Genomic DNA, 24105 nt, shown 5'->3' with positions numbered 1-24105 from the left:
ACTGGATAGCATCTGCAGTCATAACAAATGGGTTGTCCTGTCGTCAGGCAGCCCTTGATTGGCCGGATTCAAAGTCTGGGTCCGGCCGCTGATGTCGCACTTCACCCGACGTCATCTCTGCTGGTCTTCGGGTATAAAGGCATCAGCCGACGCCATTTTCCTCAGTGTTTCTTGCCCCAGATGCCAAATGCCCTCTTGGAAAGCTAAATTTTGGATAAATGCCAATGTTTCCAAAATAGTAGAAGGCAAACACAAAAAATAAACATGTATGTACATATATACAAACAAATACACCATAAGAGACTCCCCCAGCTAGCTATTAGGAGGGTAAATACCCTAGGAGTACCGTAGAGAGAGGGAAGGAGGGAGGTAATCCTGACTGCAGATGCTATCCAGTTCGGACATCTACATTTATGGTAGGTACAAAACTGTACTATGTCCTTCATGGATGCATCTGCAGTCATAACAAATGGGTAGAATACCATAGCCAAACTAGGGAGGAGGAATAATAATTATGGTGTAGTCAGGATCCCTTGCAGTACAGCAGTGGCAAACCCTGCTCGGGATCTAGAATATAGAGGTAAATTGTAATGCTTGGCAAATGTATGCACGGAGGTCCAAGTAGCCGCCTCAATAATGTCCTTGGTTGCCACTCCTCTTAAGAAAGCTGTGGTAGTGGCTGTAGCCCTTGCAGAATGAGGTCTTATGTTCTGTGGAATTGGTTTTCCATGGTAGGAGTAACAGAATCTTATGCAATTTCCTATCCATTTGGAGATTGTCTGTTTGGAAATTGCTTTTCCTTCCTTTCCTGTTGCATAGGCTACAAATAGCTGGTCAGTTTTTCTGTTACCTTTGGTTCTGTCCAGGTAGTAGCGTAACTGTCTGTGTACATCCAAGGTATGCATTATTCTTTCACCTCTGTTTTGTGGATTGGGAAAGAAGGTAGGTAGGTGGATTGCCTGGTTTAAAGACACTCTGGATACCACCTTAGGCATAAATGTAGGATTAGTTCTCATGGACACCCTATCTTGATGGAAGATTAGGAAGGGTTGCACTGCCATTAAGGCCTGTAGTTCAAACCCTCCTTGCTGAAGTAATAGCCAGTAGGAAAGCAGTTTTCCATGACAGGTGTTGTAGATCTGCTGTTGCTGCTGGTTCAAATGGAGGGAGTGTCAACTTTTCTAGTACAAAATTCAAGTCCCATGCTGGTAATGGTGGTTTCCTAGGAGGTTTTACATTCTTGATCCCTCTGAGGAACTGCCTGAGTAGAGGATGTGAAAAGACAGGAGGATCAAAGCTGTATTCTGCTGAAATAGCTGATGCATGTATCTTGATGGAGGAATAGGACAGGCCTGTATGTAGAAGCTCTGCCAAGTACTCCAGAATGTTAGCAATATCTATGTTCGACACATCTTTTCCTCTTTCAGTACTCCAAATGACGAACCTTTTCCATTTTCCTGCATAGTTCCTTCTTGTCAAGGTCTCTGGCTTCAAGGATAATGTCTTTAACCCTTTGTGAAAGGTCTGGGTTAGTTACTGCTATGTGATGTTCCAGGCAGTCAGTTGCAAGGTTTTTAGGTTTGGATGTATGATGTTGTAGTTGTTCTGAGTTAACATCAGAGGCATCAGGGTATTGACCACATTTTCTCCCGAGACATGCTCCTCAGCAATGGGTACCAGTGTTGTCTTGGCCAGTTCGAGCTATCAGAATTATCCTTGGACGTTCCTCTCTGATTTTCAGTAGTACCTTGTGCATCAAGGGAAGAGGTGGAATGCATATGCTGTCAGGCCTTTCCAGCTGAAGGATAGAGAGTCCACCTTCCATGCAAGTGGGTGGAATGTCCTTGTGCAGAATTTTTGAGCTGGTGATTTTGTGGGGAAGCTTAACAGATCTATTTGTGGCATTCCCCATTTCTTTGTGTGATGGCCTTGAAGATGTCCGGGTGTAGCATCCATTCGTGAGCATCCGAGGTGGTTCTGCTTAAAATGTCTGCTAGGGTGTTCTCTTTTCCCGGTACAAATATTGCCTGTAACTGGATGTTGTAGCTGAGAGCCAGATTCCAAAGGTCCAAAGTCATTCTGCATAGGGGCTAAGAATGAGTGCCCCCCTGTTTGTTGATGTACCACATGACTGTGGTGTTGTCCGTCCTTATCAAATGGCCTTCTTTGAGGAAAGGTCTGAATTTTAGGATTGCCAGTTTTACTGCCAGCATTTCTTTTTGGTTTATGTGCAGGCGCAGCTGGTCCTGAGTCCTGAGTCCACAGTCCTTGCACGCATTTGTCCAGCATGTGTGCCCCCATCCTAGGTCTGAGGCATCCGTTGTGATAGTTTGGGTTGCTCGAAAGTTGTGGAAGGGTAAGCCTGGGTTTGACTGGCATGCCCGAGCCCACCATAGGAACTTCTGTTTTAAGCATGGGATTAGTGGTATTTCTGTTTCTAAGCTGTGCCTGTGTTGAGACCATAAATTCTTTAGGTACCACTGTAACTTTCTCATATGCAGTCTGGCATGTGGGACCAAGATTATGCATGATGCCATGAAGCCCAAGGCCTGCAGAACTTTTCTTGCTGTTAGTTTGTTCTGCTTTGTTAATGCCAAGAAGTAAAGAGGGAGTTCTTTTGTTTTCTGCAGTTAGGAATGCCATCTGTTTTACTGTGTCCAATTCCCAAGAAAGTTCTTGTCTGGGATGGTATCAGTCTTGACTTTTGAAAATTGACTGTGTATCCCAGGGCTTGTAGCAAGTAAATGACCCTTTGTAAATTTGTTGTCAGCTTGCTTTTGTTGTCCTTTTGTAATATGTTGTCGGTCATGTATTGATAAATTTGGATTCCCTGTACTCTGCAGTGAGCGATTACTGATGCCAGGCATTTTGTGAATACTCTGGGCAGTAGATAAGCCAAAGGGCAATGCTGAGAATTGATAATGCTCTGATCCTGCAAGAAATCTGAGGTATCTTCTGCAATTTGGTCGAATGGGGACGCAGGTATGCCTCCTTGAGATCTAGAGTTACCAGCCAACACTCCTTGCCCAGCATGGGAAGAAGTTGCTGTAGGGTCAGCATTTTGAATTTTGGGACAATGATGTATGTGTTTAAGATGGACAGGTCGAGAATAGGTCTCCAGTTTTTTTTTTCTTGGTACTAGGAAGAGTCTGGAGTAGAATCCTTCGCCCTGTTCTGTTATTGGTACCCTTTCCACAGCTCTCATCTTTATTAATTCTGCTGTCTGGTGCAGGGCTTCTATTTTTGATTTGGGGCAGGTTTGGCATTCCTCTTTTTACTGGTAAAGTGTGGAAGTGGAACCGTAGCCTTGGTCTATGGTTTGCAAAATCCACTTGTCTTTTGTAATATAGTGCCAATTTTTCGAGAATAAGGCTAACTTTCCGCCTAATGGTGCTGCTATTTGCTCCCTGGTAGGCGGAGTCAGAGCCAAGTCACTGTGATTGCCCTGTTGCAGTGGCAGTGGTTGCGCCTGTGCCTCGGTTATTGCCTTGCCACTGGCGACCTCTGTAGGCACCACCACTGGATTGATTACTGACGCTAGAGCGCCTGTTCCTGCAGCTTAGGGAACTTGTGGAGTCAGGAAAGGACCAATTTTTGGCAGGCCAGTTCCTGCTAAACCTTGGGGCTGAACCTGTAGGAAATCTTTAACTGTTTGTACAGATTTTGCCTTCTCTTCCATTTTCTTCATTACCTGCTGGGCAGGTTCCCAAATAGACTGGCCTTATCCATAGGAGCATCCAATAGCTTAGCTTTAACATGATCCGCAAGACCTGTTCTTTCAACCATGCATGCCTTCTTATCACTGTGCCAGTCATGGCTGATCTAAATGAAGCCTCCCGTGCATCATAGCCACATTTTAAAGAATGGTTACTAACCTGTTGGATGTTATTCACCATTTCTAATACATATTTCTTATCTAAAGATTCATCAGAGGACAGCTTTTAATTAACTGATCAAGCATAAACTCTTGGTATTGGATCATGTGAAACTGACAGTTTAAAGCTCTAGCTGGGAGAGTAGCAGAGGTGTAGACTTTTTCCCCCCAGCTCTCTAAGGACCTGGATTCCGTTTCAGAGCGAATAGGGTTTTTGCTGTGGTCGAGGCTACTGCCTTAGGCCCCTGGGATATAGTTTCGGGTCTGCAAGTGGGGCCTTGTATAGGTGGTGATGAGTGTCTGGCACCCTGTAAAATCTATCTGGTTTGGCAGGGGCTGGAGGTAAAGAATCAGGTGCAGTGCAGACATCATTAATGCATCGGCCACAACAGATAGGACAGGAGGTATCGCTAAGGGCCTATGTTGTGGTAAGTGCAGAAAAGTCCTAAGCCTTTTTCTTGAATCTGAGAAATCTTGACCCTGCCATTGGAATTGTTCTCTCATGGCATGTAAGGTTTCCCCAAAGGAGAATTCCTCTGGTGGAGAGGCAGCTGGAATGGATTCTTCAGCATCTGAATCTTCATAATTGAAAGGAGCCTCTGGCTGGTCTGTAATGTCTGAGTCATCCGCAGAATCATCAGAGGACACAGGCTGGGGGCTCTGCTCTAGGTCTCTTTTCTGGGGCTGAGAGGCCCTGTCTGGGTGAGACTGGGATCCCTAATTAAGGATATTAAATCTTCTGCCAGAGTAAGCATTTGTGAACTAGAAGTGGGCCTGAGTGAGGGTGGTTTAACAGGCACTGATTTAGCTGATTTGGCTGCTTTAGCCCTGGCAAGGCCTTAATAGACACGGCTGCAGGAGGCCTAGCAGCACCACGATGCTGGGGTAGAGATATCCAAGGGATGGTGTCTGATAGATCAGTAGGAACCACAGTAGTATGCAAAATTTCTGAGGCTGATTCAGATAAGGTAGCAGGAGCCTCAGTAGTAGTCATGGATTCGCTGAAGATTGACCAGTTTTCTCAGTTTCGCCGAAACCGAGACACTGCTGCTTGCTTAACTGCGGTTTCGCCGAAACCGCGGACCGAGTGTGTCGGTCTTTTCTTTGCTTTTAACAATTTGGGTAGTCGGAGGATCCGATGGCATAATGTACGCAAAATCTGAGCCGAAAAACTGTTCAGCAAACTCCGACCGACGCCTAAGCGCTCGGTTGAAGGAAGCACAGGCGAACAGGCTGCTACGTCGTGGTCTGGGCCTAAGCAAGGCAAACAGTAAGAGTGGAAATCTTTATGAGGTATTTGTTTCCCACAAATTAAACAGTTATTGATTTTTCTGACATCGGCTGAGGCAAGAAAGAGTCCCCAACGGGTACTTAGCTTTTAGAAGTCTTCAAGTAGTATTCGTAGTAGTAATCTCTGGATCTGACCGACCGCACTTGCGAACAGCTTCTGCTGGCGCCACGCCGCAAGAAAGACTGAGGAAAATGGCGGCTGATGCCTTTATACCCGAAGACCAGCAGAGATGACGCCGGGTGAAGTGCGACATCAGCGGCGGACCCAGACTTTGGAATCTGGCCGACCGAAGGGCTACCTGACGACAGGACAACCCATTTGTTATGACTGCAGATGCATCCATGAAGGACATCTTCAGCAAAGGACAGGGGAACAAAATGCAAAACTGAAGGCACACAGGATGAAACTAAGCACAGATAAGACAGTTGTAATGGAAGCAAACGGGGGAAAATCATATGTAGCCAAGAACTGAGGTTAAGAGGAAAATAGTATAACAGGATAACAGCTTAAATAATCTAGGGGTGGTTGAGGAGAACGGAAATCTGAAAGAACAGGTCAAAGCTAGAATCAGAGGGGCTGCAGCCAACTAGCACAGTGTGTCAGGGGTAGTGTGTACAACCTGAAAAGAAAGGTGTGCAAAATAGTGGTGTGACCAGTACTACTATATGGTGCAAAAACCTGGGCAGTAAAGGCAGAGCAGCTGAGGAAACAAGAGGTGATGGAGATGAAGTGCCTGAGATGGATGGTAGGATGCACTTTGTGGGGCAGACAAAGAAATACAGTACATCTGAACAGAAGCCCAAGTTGCTTCAACTGCAGAGAAGTTCAAAAATATGAACAGATTACAGTGGTTTGGGCACAAGTCCAGGAATGTAGAAGACCATCTGGTGAAGGAAACCAAGGACAACAAGGTAGAAAGCAAGTGGAAAGCAAGGGCATCCAGCAAAGCGATGGATAGACTGTGTGATAGAAGACCTGTGACAGTCAGGCATGACTGCTGACGGTAGTTGATTGGCATTTAATTCAGAGAGATGACGGCAGTTAACTGGTCAACTCAATCCTGTGCAGAAAAAGGTGGATGATGATGATCTGTTTTGCTCCTTACATTAGGGATGTCAGATCAGGGAAAGTACAGTTTTGTACCTACCATAAATGTAGATGTTCGAGTGCTCATACAGCTGCAGTCATTACAGATGGGTTATCCTGCCATCAGGCGGGTCCTCGGTCGGCCGAATTCCAAAGTCTAGGTCCGGCGTCGGTTGTCGTCGCTTCTTCCCTGACGTCAGTGCGGCAGGGGTATAAAAGAGGCAGCTGACGCCATTTTCTTCAGTTTTTCTTGCCCCAGATGTCAGGTGCCCCCAGAAGGAAGGCAAAACATTATATTATGCAAACATGCAATGTAGATAAATCAAAAACAGTAGTTGCAAGCAAATACACCATAAAAGAATATCCCACATAGGTTGTATGATAAAGGTGTTTGTCATAAGGCCTGTCCTAAGAGGGGATGGAGGGGTAATTTGACTGCAGCTGTATGAGCACTCTAACATCTACATTTATGGTAGGTACAAAACTGTACTATGTTCATCGTGCATACAGCTGCAGTCATTACAGATGGGTAGAATCCCAAAGCTAAGTAAGGGAGGTAGGTACTAAGTGGAACTAGGAGGGGCTAGGATGCCCTGCAGGACTGCTGTGGCAAAGCCCGCTCTAGATTTAGAGTATAGGGGAAGGTGGTAGTGCTTGAAGAAAGTGTGCACTGAACTCCAAGTAGCTGCTTCCAAAATGTCCTTGGCAGGCACCCCCCTGAGGAAAGCTGTAGAGGTAGCTGTAGCCCTGGTGGAGTGGGATCTGATGTATACAGGCACAGATTTCCCATGAAATGAATAACAAAAGCGAATGCAGTGGGCTATCCATTTTGAAATTGTCTGTTTGGAAATGGCCTTTCCTTGAGCACCTGTAGCATAGGACACAAAGAGCTGCTCAGATTTCCTGAATGATTTTGTTCTGTCCAAGTAATAACGAAGTTGTCTGTGAATGTCCAAGGAATGTAGTAGTCTTTCTCCTTTGTTCTGTGGATTTGGATAAAAGGTAGATACTACCTTTGGCATGAAGGTAGGGTTGGTTCTTAAGGAGACTCTGTCCTGATGGAAAATGATGAGTGGTTGCACAGCCATGAGGGCCTGTAGCTCTGAAACCCTGCGTGCTGAGGTAATAGCCAGAAGAAAGGCTGTTTTCCACGACAAGTATTGTAGCTCTGTTGAAGAAGCCGGCTCAAAGGGAGGCAGGGTCAGCTTTTCCAATACGAAGTTGAGGTCCCAAGCTGGGACTGGTGGTTTCCGTGGGGGGTTTATATTTTTTGCCCCTCTGAGGAACTGCCTTAATAGAGGATGTGAGAATAAAGGAGGATCTGTATTGTATTGTGCAGAAATGGCTGAATCGTGGATCTTGATGGAGGAGAAGGAAAGGCCACTGTTTAACATTTCAGCTAGGTACTGTAAAATTTGAGGTATATTTATTACCCAGGGATTCTGGCCCTTTTCCTGATTCCAGGAAAAAAAACGTTTCCATTTTGAGGAGTAGGTTTTTCTAGTAGAGGGTCTTCTGGCCTCCAAGATGACATCCTGAACCTCCTTGGAGAGGAGTGTCTGTTGGGAAATTAAGGTATTCTCCATGCAGCTAGATTTAAGGTTTTGAGCTGGCTGTGAAGGGTTCTGTAGTTGTGCTGGGACAACATAAGAGGAACTACAGGTAGGATCCATGGTGGTGAGTGTGACAGGCTCTTTAGGAGAGGATACCAGTGCTGTCGTGGCCAGTCTGGAGCAATGAGAATCATTTGTGGCCTCTCTGCTCTGGCTTTTTATAGAACTTTGGTCAGTAGAGGAAGAGGCGGGAAGGCATAGACTGTCAATGTTGTCCAATTGAAGGAGAGTGCGTCCACTTTCCAAGCCTGTGGATGATAGGTCCTTGAACAGAATTTTTTCAACTGGTAATTTCTGTGGGTAGCAAATAGATCTATGTCTGGCTGTCCCCATGCCCGAGTTATCTTTGAGAAGACTTGAGGATGCAGCTTCCAGTCGTATGGGTCTGTCATGTTTCTGCTTAAGTTGTCTGCCAGTGTGTTTTCCTTCCCTGGCAGGAATTGTGTCTGTAGTTGAATTTGTAATTCCAGAGCTGTGTTCCACAGGGTCATGGCTTGCCTGCACAGGGGGGTATGAAGGAGTTCCCCCCTGTTTGTTTATCTACCAGATGACTGTGGTGTTGTCTGTCCTTATCAATAGCTGGTCTCGATGCAGTAGGTCCTTGAAGGTCATAAGAGCATTTTGCACGGCTAGCATCTCCTTTTGGTTGCTGTGTAGGTGCTTCTCTTTTTGGGACCATTTTCCCTGAATGCACTGATCTGCCATGTGTACTCCCCAGGTGTAGTCTGAGGCGTCCGTTGTGATGATTTGAGTTGCTTGAGGTAAACAGAAAGGGAGACCTGTGTTTCTTTGGCATGCTTGAGCCCACCACAAAAATTCCTTTTGAAGGCATGCAATGAGTGGTATAATTGTTTCCAAGCTGTGGCTGTGTTGAGACCATTAGTTTTTTAGGTACCATTGTAGTTTCCTCATATGCAGCTTTGCACATAGTATCAGTAGGATGCAAGATGGCATGAATCCCAGAGCCTGCAGGACTTTACTTGCAGTTAGTCTGGTTAAAGTTGCCATTTTGTTGAAGTATTGAGACAGTTGCCCTTGTTTGTCTGGCGTGAGGTAGGCCATCTGGGTGGTTGTATTTAAGCTGGCACCCAGGAAAATTATCTGTTGAGAAAGTATTAGTTTTGATTTCTTTTTGTTCACTGTGTATCCCAGGTAGTTTAACAGTTTTATTACAAACGCCAGATGCTGCAATAGAATGTCCTTGCTGTCCGCTTGGATCAGGCAGTTGTCCAGATATGGGTAGATTTGTATTCCTTGTTGTCTGCAGAAGGCAATTACTGATGCCAGGCATTTCGTAAACACTCTGGGTGCAGTAGAGAAGCCAAAGGGCAATGCAGAGAATTGATAATGGGTTGAACCTGCAAGAAATCTGAGGTATCTTCTGCAATCTTGTCTGATAGGGACATGCAGGTATGCCTCCTTGAGGTCCAACGTTACCAGCCAAGACTCCTTGCCCAGCATGGGAAGAAGCTGCTGTAAAGTGAGCATCTTGAATTTTGGTACCTTTAGATATGCGTTTAGGATGGATAGGTCTAAGATGGGTCTCCAATCTTTGTCCTTCCTTGGTACCAGAAATAGTTTGGAATAAAAGCCTTGACCTTGTTCTTTTGCAGGTACCTCTTCAATTGCTTTCATATCCATGAGAGTGGAAATTTGTCTTTGTGCCTCTGCCCACTGATTTTGTGGCAGGTTTGGCAAGTCTCTCATTTTTGGAAGGGTGTGAAAGTGGAACCTGTAGCCTCTGTCTATAATGTCTAGAATCCATTTGTCTTTTGTAACAATGTGCCAGTTTTTTGAAAATAATGCCAGTTTTCAGCACAAAGGTGCTGCCATTATAGCTTTGTTTGGCAGGCATAGGGGGAAGTCATTGTGTCTGTTTTCTAAATGACTGTGGTCTATCTTCTCCACCCCTTGGGGTTGGTGCTTGCCACTGTCTAGCTCTGTAAGATCCTTGAGGTTGTCCTCTACCCCTTGGGTGTCTATATCTGCCCCTTTGAGGTCTGTCCGTGGCTGGAAAGGACCAATTTTTTGAAGGCCAGTTTCTGCTGAAGCGTGGAGGTTGCACCTGCAAGAAATCTTTAACTGTTTGCATAGATTTCGCTTTTTCCTCCATTTTCTTTAGTACCTCCTCAGCTTTAACATCGAACAATACATCTTTTTGAAGTGGTGCATCTAATAACTTTGCTTTGACATGATCTGGTAAGGTTTGCTCTTTGAGCCAAGCATGTCTACGTATGACAGACACTGTGACAGCAGCTCTACATGAGGCCTCTAAAGCATCAAAAAGTACAGTTGTGTACACTTACCATAAATGTAGATGTTCGAGTGTCTTCACTGTTGCAGTCATGACTGTAGGGTTCTCCCCTGCCGGCAGACAGTCCTCGGCCAGAATCCCAAAGTCTGGGTCCGGCGTCGGCTGTTCAGCCATGCTCCCTGACGTCAGAGCGCCAGGAGTACAAAGCTGACAGCCGACACCATGTTCTCCAGTTTTTCTTGCCCCAGATGTCAGAAGTTCCAAAATGAATAAGGCCCCATACCCTTTGCAAATACACCTCAGAAGAAGGGTGAAAAAAAGGAACCACACAAAAGAAAAAATAAGAGGGGACAGGAGGGAGGGAAACCCAGACTGCAACAGTGAAGACACTCGAACATCTACATTTATGGTAAGTGTATACAACTGTACTATGTTCATCGTGTTTCACTGTTGCAGTTATGACTGTAGGGTAGAATCCCAAAGCAGAAAGAAAGGGAGGTGGTTATAAAGTAGAGGGGGTGGCTATAAGGCCCTGCAAGACTGCAGAAGCAAAGCCTGCCCTTGACTTAGAGTAGAGAGGTAGATTGTAGTGCTTAGAAAAAGTATGCACTGAACTCCAAGTTGCAGCTTCCAAAATGTCTTTGGTAGGAACACCCCTGAGGAAGGCAGCTGAAGTGGCAGCAGCTCTGGTAGAGTGAGTCCTTATACTCCCTGGGATTTACTTTCCATGGTGTGAATAGCAAAATCTGATTCCATGAGCAATCCATTTAGAAATGGTCTGTTTTGAAATGGCTTTACCTTGGGAACTTGAAGCATAAGAAACAAATAATTGCTCTGATTTCCTGGTTCTGTCAAGGTAAAAACGTAGTTGTCTGTGTACATCCAAGGAATGTAAGATCCGTTCCCCTTTATTTTGAGGAGTGGGGAAAAAGTTGGCAAGTGAATAGTTTGATTTAAAGCCACTTTGGAAACCACCTTAGGCATGAAAGTAGGATTAGTCCTTAAAGATACCCTGTCTTGATGAAAAATAATATAAGGTTCCACAGCCATAAGAGTTTGCAACTCTGAAACCCTCCTGGCAGAGGTCAGAGCTAAAAGGATGACTGTCTTCCAAGATAAAAACTTGATGTCAGATGAGGCAGCAGGCTCAAAAGGAGGTAAGGTGAGCTTTTCCAAAACATAGTTGAGATCCCAAGCAGGAATAGGAGGAGATCTAGGGGGCCTTAAGTTCTTAGCTCCTCTGAGAAATTGTCTCATGAGCTGATGGGAAAAGATAGGAGGGTATGTATTATAATGAGCAGAAATAGCAGAGGCGTGTATCTTAATGGAAGAGAAAGAGAGACCCTTATGTAAGAGGTCTGACAGGTAAAGTAAAATCTGAGGAATGTTAGGAATAAGAGGATCAGAATCCTGAGCCTGCATCCAGGAACAAAATCTTTTCCATTTTCCTGCATAAGATTTTCTAGTGCTAGGATGTCTGGCTTCTAAAATGACATCCATAACCTGCTTGGGTAGGAGAGAATGAATCAAAGATCCTGGATTAACCAGGCTGCCAGGCTGAGAGTTTTGACATGGGAGTGTAGAATCTGACCCTGGTGTTGGGACAGAAGGTTCGGAATCTGTGGTAAAACCCAGGGTGGCTCTAGACAATGGTTTCTTAGTGTTGGGTACCAAAACTGTCGAGGCTAATTTGGGGCCAGCAAGATAATCATCTTGGGCTTGTCCTGCTTGATCTTTAGTAATACCCATGGAAGAAGAGGAAGAGGCGGAAAGGCATATCCCGAGAGGTTTCTCCAACTGAATGATAGAGCATCCACTTTCCAAGCTTGATTGTGGAAAGTCCTGGTGCAAAAAAGTTGTAGTTGATGATTGAGGTGGGATGCAAAGAGGTCTATGTGAGGACATCCCCAGACTACTGTAATCATCTTGAATATTCCGGAGTCCAACATCCATTTGTGTGGATCCGAAAGGTTTCTGCTCAGACTGTCTGCCAGGAAGTTTTGCTGCCCTGGTAGAAACTGTGCTTGAAGGTCCAGATTGCAAGCTAGGGCTGTGTTCCAAAGATCCATGGCTAGTCTGCAAAGGGGGTAGGAATGAGATCCCCCTTGCTTATGTACCACATAACTGTGGTGTTGTCTGTCCGTATCAGTAGTTGTCCTGGTTGTAGAAGATTCCTGAAGCCCAATAGAGCTTTCTGAACGGCTAACATTTCCTTTAAATTGATATGCAGGTGCTTCTGATCCTTTGTCCAAAGGCCCTGCAGGCAGTTGCCCCGAAAATGGGCTCCCCATGCATAATCTGAGGCGTCCGTGGTTAGAATCTGAGTGGCAGGAGGCAGACAGAAGGGTTTTCCTTTGTTTAGAGTACATGCCTTGGACCACCAAAGGAATTCCTTTTGAAGACAAGGCAGGGCGGAGATCAGTATGTCTAGGCTGTGACAATGCTGAGACCATACACTTTTTAAGTACCACTGCATTTTCCTCATATGTAGTCTTGCATATGGTACGAGAATGATGCAGGAGGCCATGTAACCCAGAGCCTGCAGGAATCTCCTTGCAGATAGCCGAGTTGTAGTTGCCAAGGTTTTGAAAGTTGAAGCCAGCTGTAACTGTTTTTCATAGGTCAGAAATGCCATCTGGGTTGTTGTGTTCAGAGAAGCGCCCAGAAAAATATCTGTTGTGAGGGTGTCAAATTTGACTTTTTTATGTTTACAGTGAATCCCAGGAACTTGAGAAGATTCTGAACAAACTGTAGATGCTGGAGTAAGACATCCTTGCTGTCTGCCTGAATAAGGCAGCCGTCCAGATAAGGGTAAATTTGAATTCCCTTGAGTCTGCAATAAGCTACTACTGGAGCCAGGCATTTGGTAAAGACCCTGGGCGCAGTAGACAATCCATAGGGAAGCGCAGAGAATTGGTAGTGCCTCGATCCTGCCTTGAACCTGAGGTATTTTCTGCGTTCCTGTCTGATGGGGATGTGTAAATATACTTCTTTTAAATCCAAAGTTACCATCCATGCATTTTTGGTCAGCATTGGTAGTAGCTGCTGTAGAGTAAGCATCTTGAATTTTGGTATCTCTAGAAAAGTGTTCAAGACTGACAGATCCAGAATGGGTCTCCATGAATTTTGCTTCCTGGGGACTAGAAAGAGCCTCGAGTAAAAACCTTGTCCCATCTCTGAAAGTGGAACTAGTTCTATGGCTTTCATAGCCAAGAGAGCTTCCACCTGGTTTAATGCCTCTGACCATTGATGTTTTGGAAGATCTGGCCATCTGCTTGGCCTTGGCGGAGTATGAAAATGGAATCTGTAACCTCTTGAAACCACATCCAGGACCCACTTGTCTTGGGTTATAAGAGTCCAATTTAGATGAAAGAGAGAAAGTTTTCCTCCGAGAGGGGCTTCCAGGCAAGAAGTTCCTGCAGCCCAAGAGAGGGAGTCATTGAGTCGGTTTTCCATGAGCTTGCGACCTGTCTTCTCCTCCCCTAGGGGTGGAAGCAGTCCACTGTCTTGGTCTATAAGAGGCTTGCGTTTGAGGCCTACCTCGGGGGCGTCTATATTTTCCCCTCTGAGGCGTGTCTGAATTGGGAAAGGACCAATTTTTTGTAGGCCAATTCCTGCTAAATCTGGGTGGCTGTACTTGTAAGAAATCTTTAACCGTTTGCATGGACTTTGCCTTGTCCTCCATCTTTTTAATCACGTCTTCAGCTTTAGATCCAAATAAAACATTATGCTGAACAGGAGCATCCAATAATTTAGCCTTTACCTGATCTGGCAAATTTTGTTCCTTTAACCATGCATGCCTCCTAATTACTGTGCCAGAGGCAGCAGCCCTACAAGAAGCCTCCAAGGCATCAAATCCACAGTGTAAACCATGCTTCCCAACTTGTTCAGTGGCATGCAGTAAGTCATGTAGTTCCTTATCATCTGCACAGGCGGAAATGGAAGTTAGCTTTTGCTTTAAAACAGACATGAAAAATTGCTGGTATTTCAGCATATGAAACTGACAGTTTAAAGGCCTAATAGATAAAGTAGCAGAAGTGTACACTTTTTTGCCCCATCTTTCTAAAGATCTGGAATCCTTCTCAGCGGGAATGGGGTTTTTAGCAGAAGCAGCCTTGACGCCCTTAGGACTCTGAGAAATGGTTTCAGGGTCAGCAGTAGGGTTCTTGAATAAAAACTGGTGGGAATCAGGAACCCTATAGTATCTGTCTGGCTTAACAGGAGCAGGAGGAAGAGAGTCAGGAGTTAAGTTAGCCTCCGAAAAAGCCTCATCCACAATATCCAAAATAGGAGGAATAGCCAGGGGCCTATGTTGGGGAAGAAGAAGAAAATCCCTTAGTCTTTTCTTAGATTCAGAGTACTCCTGTCCTTCCCAGTGGAAATGTTCCCTCATTTCATGCAAAGTTTCTCCAAAAGAGAAATCCTCAGGGGGAAAAGCTGAAGGAATTGGAAGGAGTCTTTGCCTTTGTCTTTGCCTTTATAAGAAGCTGAGTAGGCCTGAAAACCCCTTCGGAAGCCGGTACCTGCACAGCGACTCCGGACCCATCTGAAGGAGCAATGTCCGAAGGTCCAACTGAAATATTCAAAGGCCTAGTTGGCTCCTCGTGGGAGTCCGTTTCGGCTATCGGTTCCGAAACGGCCGATGACAGGGGCTGCAAAAGCACCTCACTGACGACGGCCGAACCTGAAGCTGGCTCCGCTTGTGCGATATCGTCTGATTTGGACCTCGGAGGCCCGTTTTAGTCCTTGCGTCGTTTGTGAACTCCGGTAGCTGGAACCGTATCCGACGACATTTTGTAATTAAAACGCCTACCGAAGTAATGAAATGCAAAATCGTACCTTCGTTTGATAGTACGTTGATTGAATCTAGCACAAAACTGACAACTAGCTACGTCGTGGTCAGGGCCTAAGCATGGAATACAGTAAGAATGAAAATCCTTATGAGGTATTTGCTTTCCACATGAAATACAATTATTAACTTTTTCTGACATCGGACTGGAGCAAGAAAAAAGCTTCCCCAATGGGGTACTTAGCTTTGAGTAGGAGAAGAAAGTCTTCGGACTGAAGTTTTGATTAGAAAAAATTGTCAGGAGTCAGCCGACCGGCACTTGCGAACTGCTATCACCGCACGGCAAGAAAGACTGGAGAACATGGCGTCGGCTGTCAGCTTTGTACTCCTGGCGCTCTGACGTCAGGGAGCATGGCTGAACAGCTGACGCCGGACCCAGACTTTGAGATTCTGGCCGACCGGGACTGCCTGCCAGCAGGGGAGAACCCTACAGTCATGACTGCAACAGTGAAACACTATGAACATCCACACTGCAAGGTATGTTGACCCACTTGCTCTGCTCCATGCAACAAATCCTGCAACTCTTTCAAATCTGGTTGTTCTGTTTGTGTCATTTTGCTTTTCAGTTGGGATAACAAAACTGTTGGTACTTTAACATATGAAATTGACAGTTTAATGCTCTCATGGTTAAAGTGGCTGATGTATACACCTTTTTCCCCCACCTTTCTAATGCTCTGGAATCTCTCTCTGAAGGTAAAGGGTTTTTAGCAGTAGAGGCCTTTATCCCCTTGAGACCCTGTGAAATTGTTTCTGGGTCAGCAGTATGGCTTTTATAAAGGAACTGGTGGGAATCAGGAACCCGGTAATACCTGTCTGGTTTAACAGGGGCTGGAGGTAAAGAATCTTGATTAAGACTGGCTTCTGTGTACACATCATCCAAAATATCTAAAACAGGAGGGATAGCCAGGGGCCAATGCTGGGGGAGGAGTAGAAATTCCCTGAGCCTTTTCTTGGAATCTGAGTAATCCTGGCCTTCCCAGTGGAAGTGCTCCCTCAATGTATGCAGGGTTTCCCCAAAAGAGTAGTCCTCAGAGGGGGGGAGACTGAGGGAATAGACTCCTCAGTATCAGAGTCTTCAAAAGGGGAATAGGCATAATCCTGGTCCTCAGAATGGTCTGTGGTAATAGAAGCCTGGTCTGAGGAAGGGTAGTCTTCCTCCAATCTGGGTCTTTTGTCAGAGGGGGGTTGAGAACCCCTGATGAGAGTTATCAAATCCTCAGCCATTTTAAGCATCTGTTTTTTAGGCATGGGGCCTTGAGAGGAGGTCTGAGGGCCCTGTTTTTTAGTTTTGATGGTAGCTTTAGACTTAGTGAAGGCTTTAATAGAGAAGGTGGTAGGCCTGAAGACGCCTTCAGAAATGGCAGGCCTTACTAAATTTTCGGTTTCCCCGCCAGGAGTGGCATCGGTATCTGCAGTGGGAATGGAGACAGAGGAGCCTGCGACCTCGGGTACTGAAGACACCAGTAAAATAGTTTTGTCGGTAGTTAGGGGCTGCGTAGGCGCCTCGCTGAGAACCGGAGAACCTGTAGTCGGCCTAAGCGTGGTCTCAGTACTCTGTGCGGACCTCGGATGTCGGTCCTTGACTTTGTGTCTTTTCCCTAAAACTGGCGTCAGGGTATCCGATGACATGATGTAATTAAATTTTTTGCCAAAATAATGAAGGGTGAACTCCGCCCGGCGCTTAATAGTGCACTTGTTGAACCTAGCACAAAAACGGCAGGCCGAGACGTCGTGGTCTGGCCCTAAGCAAGGTATACAGAAAGAATGAAAATCCTTATGCGGTATTTGCTTCCCACAAGAAATGCAATTATTAACTTTGTCTGACATCGGTCTGAGGCAAGAAAAGTTTCCCCAACGGACTTCGGCTGAAATACTGTTCGTAAATCTCAGGAGCTGGCCCACCGGCACTTGAGAACTGCTTCTGCTTCGGGCACCGCGTGGCAAAAAAGACTGAAGAAAATGGCGTCGGCTGCCTCTTTTATACCCCTGCCACACTGACGTCAGGGAAGAAGCAACGACAACCGACGCCGGACCCAGACTTTGGAATTCAGCTGACCGAGGACCCGCCTGACGGCAGGATAACCCATCTGTAATGACTGCAGCTGTATGCACGATGAACATCTTAAAGTTCATGGTATGAGTATAGCTCGTCATAGACATGTACTGCCTTATCCAGGTTAGAATGACCTTTTCACATGGTATAGGAGTGCAGATCATGTCAAAGATAAGTTTATTCTGACCTGGATAGGCAGTGACGGAGGAGGATGAGCACAAGCAGCTGTCTAACAAACTACTGACTGCATCAGAAAGTTGTTTTTTTTTTCACAGAGAGGGATGTGGACCCAGAAAGTGGACTTCTCCTGAAGTTTTCAACAAGGAAAAGAGCAGGTAACCAAACGGTGGGAGTAAAAGTAGGGATGAAGGAATTTGTAGAATGTTAATGCAAAGACAGGAAGTGCTGACGGTCTCTTTAAACTATTACGCAACTGTAATGTAATGCAAAATGTACGACAACCATACATGCATTCACATTACTGCTTGCACGTGGAAAATCACCACACACTTACAGAGCAAAGCACCTTGCACACACCCCAGCCAATCCAGTGGCATAAATAAAGCCCTGATGACAATCCAGGTATACAAAGTTTGATTAGACACATAGGCTCCAGACAGTGTTAGAGAAGGATTGAAAAGGCTTAGCCTGCTTGCCTTCCTTTGGGGGAGGGATGCAAATGGCATGCAGGTGGGATAGGTACTCTTCTTAGTTTCAGTGAAGGGCAAAGCTCAGGAAGAATGAAGGACAGGTCTGGAGAATTATCTAGCTTAGGGGGTCAAGACGATTAGCAAGACCATGCTTCAAGGTAAGACTAACCTCTTAAAGTGACACCAGCACTTAGGGAAGAAGGGCAACAACAAACACAATCCACAATCTCTGTTGGCATAAAAAGCAGCTTTCTCCCCCCTGCCACATTTCCTTGCTTCCTCACACATAAATGAGTCAGACCAACTCCATCATGGACTGGCAACCCTTAAATTAGGATGGGATAACTCACACGATGCAGACAGTATAGATGGGGGGGGGGGGTCAGTGTCATGTATATGCCATGCCTTGGAAGGTGTACTCCTAATCAATGCCATTTGGCCATTAATGACAGCATAGAAAATACTGACAGCTAACCCAGATGCCAACTATTTGTTTACATTTGTTGACCGGGAGTGTCCAAATGGACGTAGGTCCATTTTCAGTGGAGGCCCGGGGAGAAAAGCTCCACAGTTAAAATAGACAGTAGTTACATTAGATTACATAGTGATTAACAATTTAACATAGCAATTACTTACAACCTATTTACAGATGAAGAACATAGTACATCAGTAGACAACTAGAATCTTTATCTGTGAAGTACATAACAGACATTAACAAATGTTGCAATGAGAAGTTCCTGCTGTATAATAAGTACTAGGCTTATGAGCATCTGAGCTTGCTATAATCAAGGTAGTTAGTGGAGTGGAAAGAAAGGTAGTGGTTGCATGGGGTAGGTGATATTAGAGTGGGAGTTGCAAGGGCATAGCCAGCATGTTTTTAGGTGCGCTTTTAGTAAAATTTTGAAGTAAGTGCATGATGGTATGGAGGTAATTGTGGGTGGAAGAGAGTTCCATAATTTGGCTATGGTGCAAGCGAATAGTCCTTCACCAGCAGAGTTATTGGCTTTAGTGATCTGCAAGTGATTTTTGTTGCTGGATCTTAGTGGTCTGGTGGTGCGATAGGGTTGGAGTAGATTCTGGAGGAATGGGACATTTAGTGGATGGTTTACTAGTTTGTGGGCGAGTGAGAGTTGATACCACTGAAGGAGGTGATGGAGTTCAAGCCAGCCCAGTTTAGCAAGTGAGAGACAGTGGTGACTACGGTAGGATGCCCCTGTGGAGAATTTGGCAATTTTGTTGTAGCAGGTCTCCAGCTTGTTTAGATTGCATTGCCTTAGGTTGGTATATATTGGAGATGCATAAAGTAGGGTGGAGATAAGGTGGGAATTTGCTACTGAAATCTTTGCTGCTTTGGTGATAAATTGCTTATTTCTGTATAACGCTCCTAGTTTTTTGTAGACTTTTTTTTATGGTCATGGATATGTGAATGCCAATTTTTAGTTTATTGTCTATTTCCACTCCTAGCAATTTGGTGTGTTCAGTTGGGTATATAGTGGTGTTGTCTTTTGCTGTGATGTTAAAGTGAGAGTCGTTTTGAATATGTTTGGTGGAGTATGTTTTACTATATGTAAAGTCAGTGACTAATGCAAGTAACAATCAACTAGTACTCTGATTAAATGTATAAACAACAGAAGTAATATTCAATCAAACAGCACATCTAACAAAGTAATATCTAAACAAATCAAATGTGGTCAAAACAACTTTACAAAACTGCTTCCAATCAGTCACTGAATGTGTCGCCAACCGCTGTCATCTAGTGCTTCCCAAACAGTTACCAGAGAGGTGCTAAATCAAAAAAGGTGCATCTCCTCCAATGAACTGAAATCCAGTCTTGAACCAAAAACAAGGCAAGTGGGTTACCGCTCAATATTGCATGGCTTCTTCCTCAACATTTCCAATTAATCCAAAACATGTGCAAACATCAGTTTTACTTTTGGGAAAATAAAACTTTACAGCACCAGCCCTGAGTCTGCCACTTGTATCCCAAACTATTGCTACAGCTTATACTGGAAGGAGTAATTCAACATAGTCAAGAGTCTTCCTACTGGACACAATTAATGAATGACTAAAGCAGTCAGTTTCAGCTATGAACACTCTGTGCTCACTCCAATATATGTGGTACTACAAATAACGGAAAAGAGTTTGCTATTCTTTGCCACCTGCAGTTGTAACAGATGAGTCTTTTAAATGCTTTTTAGCCTTCAAATTACATGCTTTGGCTGGTGTGTGTGTGTGTGTGTGTGTGTGTGTGTGTTTGACTGTGGTTTTGCAATGAATTTTTTGTAATGCTGAAATAACACCACACCAGCTTTCAGCAATAGTCATGTGATTAGAAAATGCAGCACAGGACTGCAGTTGCTGACAAGTGAAAACTGCTATTGGTCACTTCAAATGTCAGCCTGTTGAATCTTTCACTGCCTCTGGAATACTATCCACTAACCAACGCTGAGGACTCTATGAAGAGGGACAAACTCAGTTTTCTTCCACCATGACTATAAATTTTAACAGCAAGCAAAAAAAAAAAGGTGAAGTAGCCAAAAGGGAAAAAATACAGCCATAAAAATAATGTATCTACCTAGAACATCTTAAGACTAACCTGTCTGCAGGTTTCGCAAGGACCTCGATGGCAACGCTGTGAACATTTATGAAGGCCACACTCAAGAATTTTGTTGCACGTGTCTCCACATGTTGGTATGTCTTCAGTGCAAGGAAGGGAATAATCTAAAAGAAAAAGGTGCAGGATTCTTGACAAAGACAGGCAGTTTAACTATCCTCTCATTTAAATGTTTTTATAGAATGTCTCCAATAATGCACAGTATCAAAGTTATTTTACCAAAATATGTTAAAACCATGCGAGACAGTTATATTACGAGGAAATGATAGTATAGTTCTGTAATTAAGTAAGCTTACCATAACATGAGAGTTCATGTACATCACTGCTGCATTAGACCAAGCGGTATGTGTTACATTCTGCCTAAATGGGTGGCTCCCAAACTTAAGGACACCTTTTACACACCCTGACTACTGAAGGCTTCAGCAAGACTGGATGAAAATCGGTGGTCTGGGCTGCAAGTCCTTCAGAACTTTCACACCAAAAGAAAAAAAAAAACAGGCTGGAGCCCTGAAATAAGTCAATGCTAGGTATAAAAAACAATGTCCTCACAGTGGCAAACTGAGCCTCATTCAATACAGTAGAGTTGTGTAAGTTGAACTTACCATAAAAGTAGGTGTTCAAATGATCTCTATTGCAGTAGCCTTAGCTAAATGGGTTATATTCTCCCAAGGATATAACAACCGGCGAGCTTCCAAAGCTTAAGGCTACCTTCCATGCACCTAAGCTGTCAAGCAGCTCAAGCTGTGCTGACTAAAAGACAAGTTTGGGAGTGAAGCCCATCAGAGCTTTCTTGCCAGCAGAAATAGGGAGGCTGAGCCCTGAATGGCCATTGCTAGGAATAACAAAAAAATAAATATCTACATCCTGGCATAAAAAGCACACCAAAAAACAAGAGGGATGGAGGGAGGGAGTGGATACTGCAACAATAATCATTGAAACATCTACTTTTACAGTAATTTTGTTGAACATAAGACATTTGTTTTCCTACTCTTAGTATTGGGCCATATATTCCTAGTAACTATGGCACACATAGATGTGGTAAATGTTCTACATGCCCATTGGTGGTGAATCATTTTTCTAGGATTAATAATACAAATTTTAAACTTACTGCAGTACCCTTAGCTATACGGGCAGATTACCATAGCTAACTATTTGGAAGAAAGAAGTAGAAGGATCCAGGAGTCACTGGAGAATGGTCATAGTAAAGCTTGATTTAAATCTGGAGAAGAAATCAAGCTTATAATGCTTTGGAAACATATGCACAGACAAAGTACAGTTTTGTACCTACCATAAATGTAGATGTCCGATAGATATGCAACTGCAGTCATAACATATGGGTTGTCCTGCCTCAGGCAGCCCTCGGTCGGCCGGATTCCAAAGTCTGGGTCCGGGTGTCCTCTGACGCCAGAATGGCTGGAGTATAAAGGCATCGGCCATCTTCTTCAGTGTTTCTTGCCCCAGATGCCAGGTGCCCTCCTAGGAAGGCTAAATTTGGTGAATGGATAAACAATTCCAGACATGCACAACAGTAATAAACAGATACACCATAGGAGATACCCCAGCTAATAGGAATAGGGGTAGTGGACCCATAAAGAAAGGTTGAGGGGGGGGGTAGTGGGAAAATCCGACTGCAGTTGCATATCTATCGGACATCTACATTTATGGTAGGTACAAAACTGTACTATGTCCTTCAAGAATGCAACTGCAGTCATAACATATGGGTTGAATACCATAGCCAAGCTGGGGTGGTTGGAACTAAGAAAGTGATGGTATAGCTAAAATGCCCTGCAGGACTGCCGAAGCAAAGCCTGCTCGGGATCTGGAGTATAAAGGCAGGTTGTAGTGCTTGGTAAATGTATGGCTCCATGTAGCAGCCTCTAGAATGTCCTTTGTAGCCACTCCTCTTAGGAAAGCTGTGGATGTGGCTATAGCTCTGGTGGAGTGTGGCCTAATATTGGCTGGCACACCTTTTCCATGAAAAGAATAGCAGAATCTGATGCAGTGTCCAATCCATTTGGAAATTGTTTGTTTGGAGATTGTTTTTCCTTGTACTCCAGCAGCATAGGCTACAAGCAGTTGGTCAGACTTTCTGGTGGCCTAAGTTCTGTCCAAGTAGTAGCGTAGTTGCCTGTGTATGTCCAAAGTATGCAGCAGTGCTTCCCCCTGTTTTGAGGATTGGGGAAGAAAGTAGGCAGGTGAATGGCTTGATTTAGAGACACCCTGGAAATTACTTTTGGCATAAATGAAGGATTGGTTCTTAGAGAGACTCTGTCCTGATGAAAAATGAGAAAAGGAGGTACTGCCATGAGTGCCTGTATCTCCGAGACTCTTCTTGCTGATGTGATTGCCAGTAGGAAAGCAGTTTTCCATGAGAGAAATTGCATTTCTGAAGTTGCTGCTGGTTCAAAAGGAGGAAGAGTTAATTTTTCCAAGATGAAATTGAGGTCCCATGCAGGTACTGGCGGTTTCCTGGGAGGTTTGATATTCTTTATCCCTCTTAGGAACTGTCTTAGCAAAGGATGTGAAAACACAGGTGGATCACAATTGTATTTTGCTGAGATTGCCGAGGCATGAATTTTTATGGAAGAATATGAGAGACCAGTATGAAACATTTCTGCCAAGTATTCCAATATCTGAGGTATACTCGATACTGTTGTATCCTGACCCCTGTTAGCATTCCAAATGATGAATCTCTTCCACTTGGCTGAATAAGTTTTTCTGGTGGAAGGTCTGCGTGCTTCCAGTAAGATCTCTTGAACTTTTTTGGAAAGAGAGATATCGGAAGGAGTTATGGTAACCTCCAGGCTGTCAGAAGCAATGTTTTCAGGTTTTGATGAACAGTCCTGTAATTGTGTTGTGTTAGAAGCAGAGGCCACGGTTTGGTCCGAGTTATGCTCAACAGCAATGGGTACCAGTGCTGCCTTGGCCAGTCTGGAGCTATCAAAATGCCTGTTGGTTGTTCTGCTTTGATCTTCAGTATCACCTTGGTCAGCAGTGATAGAGGAGGGAATGCATAAATTGTTAGGGAATTCCAGCTGAAGGAGAGAGCATCCGTTTCCAGGCTAGAGGATGGTGGGTCCTTGTACAGAACTTTTCCAGGTGATGATTCATGTGAGAAGCAAAGAGATCTATGTCCGGTCTTCCCCATTTCCTTGTTATTTGTGAGAAAATGTGAGGATGCAGCATCCATTCGTGTGGATCCAAGAAATTTCTGCTCAGCTTGTCCGCCAGTACATTGTCCTTGCCTGGCACAAACTGGGATTGCAGATGTATATTCAGACTTAGGGATTTTTCCCAGAGAATCATTGTTAGTCTGCAGAGGGGATAAGAATGAGTGCCTCCCTGCTTGTTTATATACCACATAACAGTGGTGTTGTCTGTCCTTATTAGCAAATGTCCTTGTTGAAGTGATTATTCGAAAGTCTCGATTGCATGTATCACTGCCAACATCTCTTTTTGGTTTATGTGCAGATGCCTTTCCCTTGGTGTCCATTGACCTTGAATGCATCTGCCCTCCATGTATCCATGGTCTGAGGAGTCTGTTGTAATCATTTGACCTGCTTGAGGTTTGTTGAAAGACATGCCTTTGTTTAACTGACTTGTTTGAGCCCACCACAAAAATTCTCTTTTCAGACATGGAATGAGTGGGATTAGGCTTTGGCTGTGTTGAGACCATAAGTTTATTAAATTCCATTGGATCTTTCTCATATGAAGTCTTGCCAAAGGTATCAGAAGAATGCAAGTTGCCATGAACCCCAGGGCCTGCAGGATTTTCCTTGCAGTCAGCTGGGAGAGCTTTGCTAGGCCTTTGAAGTACTCTG

The 24105-nt window shown here is 44.5% G+C and overlaps 1 protein-coding gene across 2 annotated transcripts in view; it reads right to left on the bottom strand.

Annotated features, from left to right (window-relative positions):
* Positions 1 to 24105, bottom strand: part of NFXL1 (nuclear transcription factor, X-box binding like 1) — a 1793512-nt gene that overhangs the window by 1338277 nt on the left and 431130 nt on the right. For both annotated transcript variants that reach the window (XM_044062425.1, XM_044062424.1), the window contains exon 9: positions 20267 to 20391. In XM_044062425.1, coding sequence (XP_043918360.1) covers positions 20267 to 20391 — 125 coding nt within the window. The remainder of the gene's footprint in view (positions 1 to 20266; positions 20392 to 24105) is intronic.

This window comes from Protopterus annectens, chromosome 2.part1, assembly GCF_019279795.1.
Source record: "Protopterus annectens isolate FY-2018-M chromosome 2.part1, PAN1.0, whole genome shotgun sequence".
Lineage (NCBI taxonomy): Eukaryota > Metazoa > Chordata > Ceratodontiformes > Protopteridae > Protopterus > Protopterus annectens.
The sequence above is the reverse complement of the archived record's forward strand: the minus strand, read 5'-3'. Positions and strand labels throughout refer to the sequence as shown.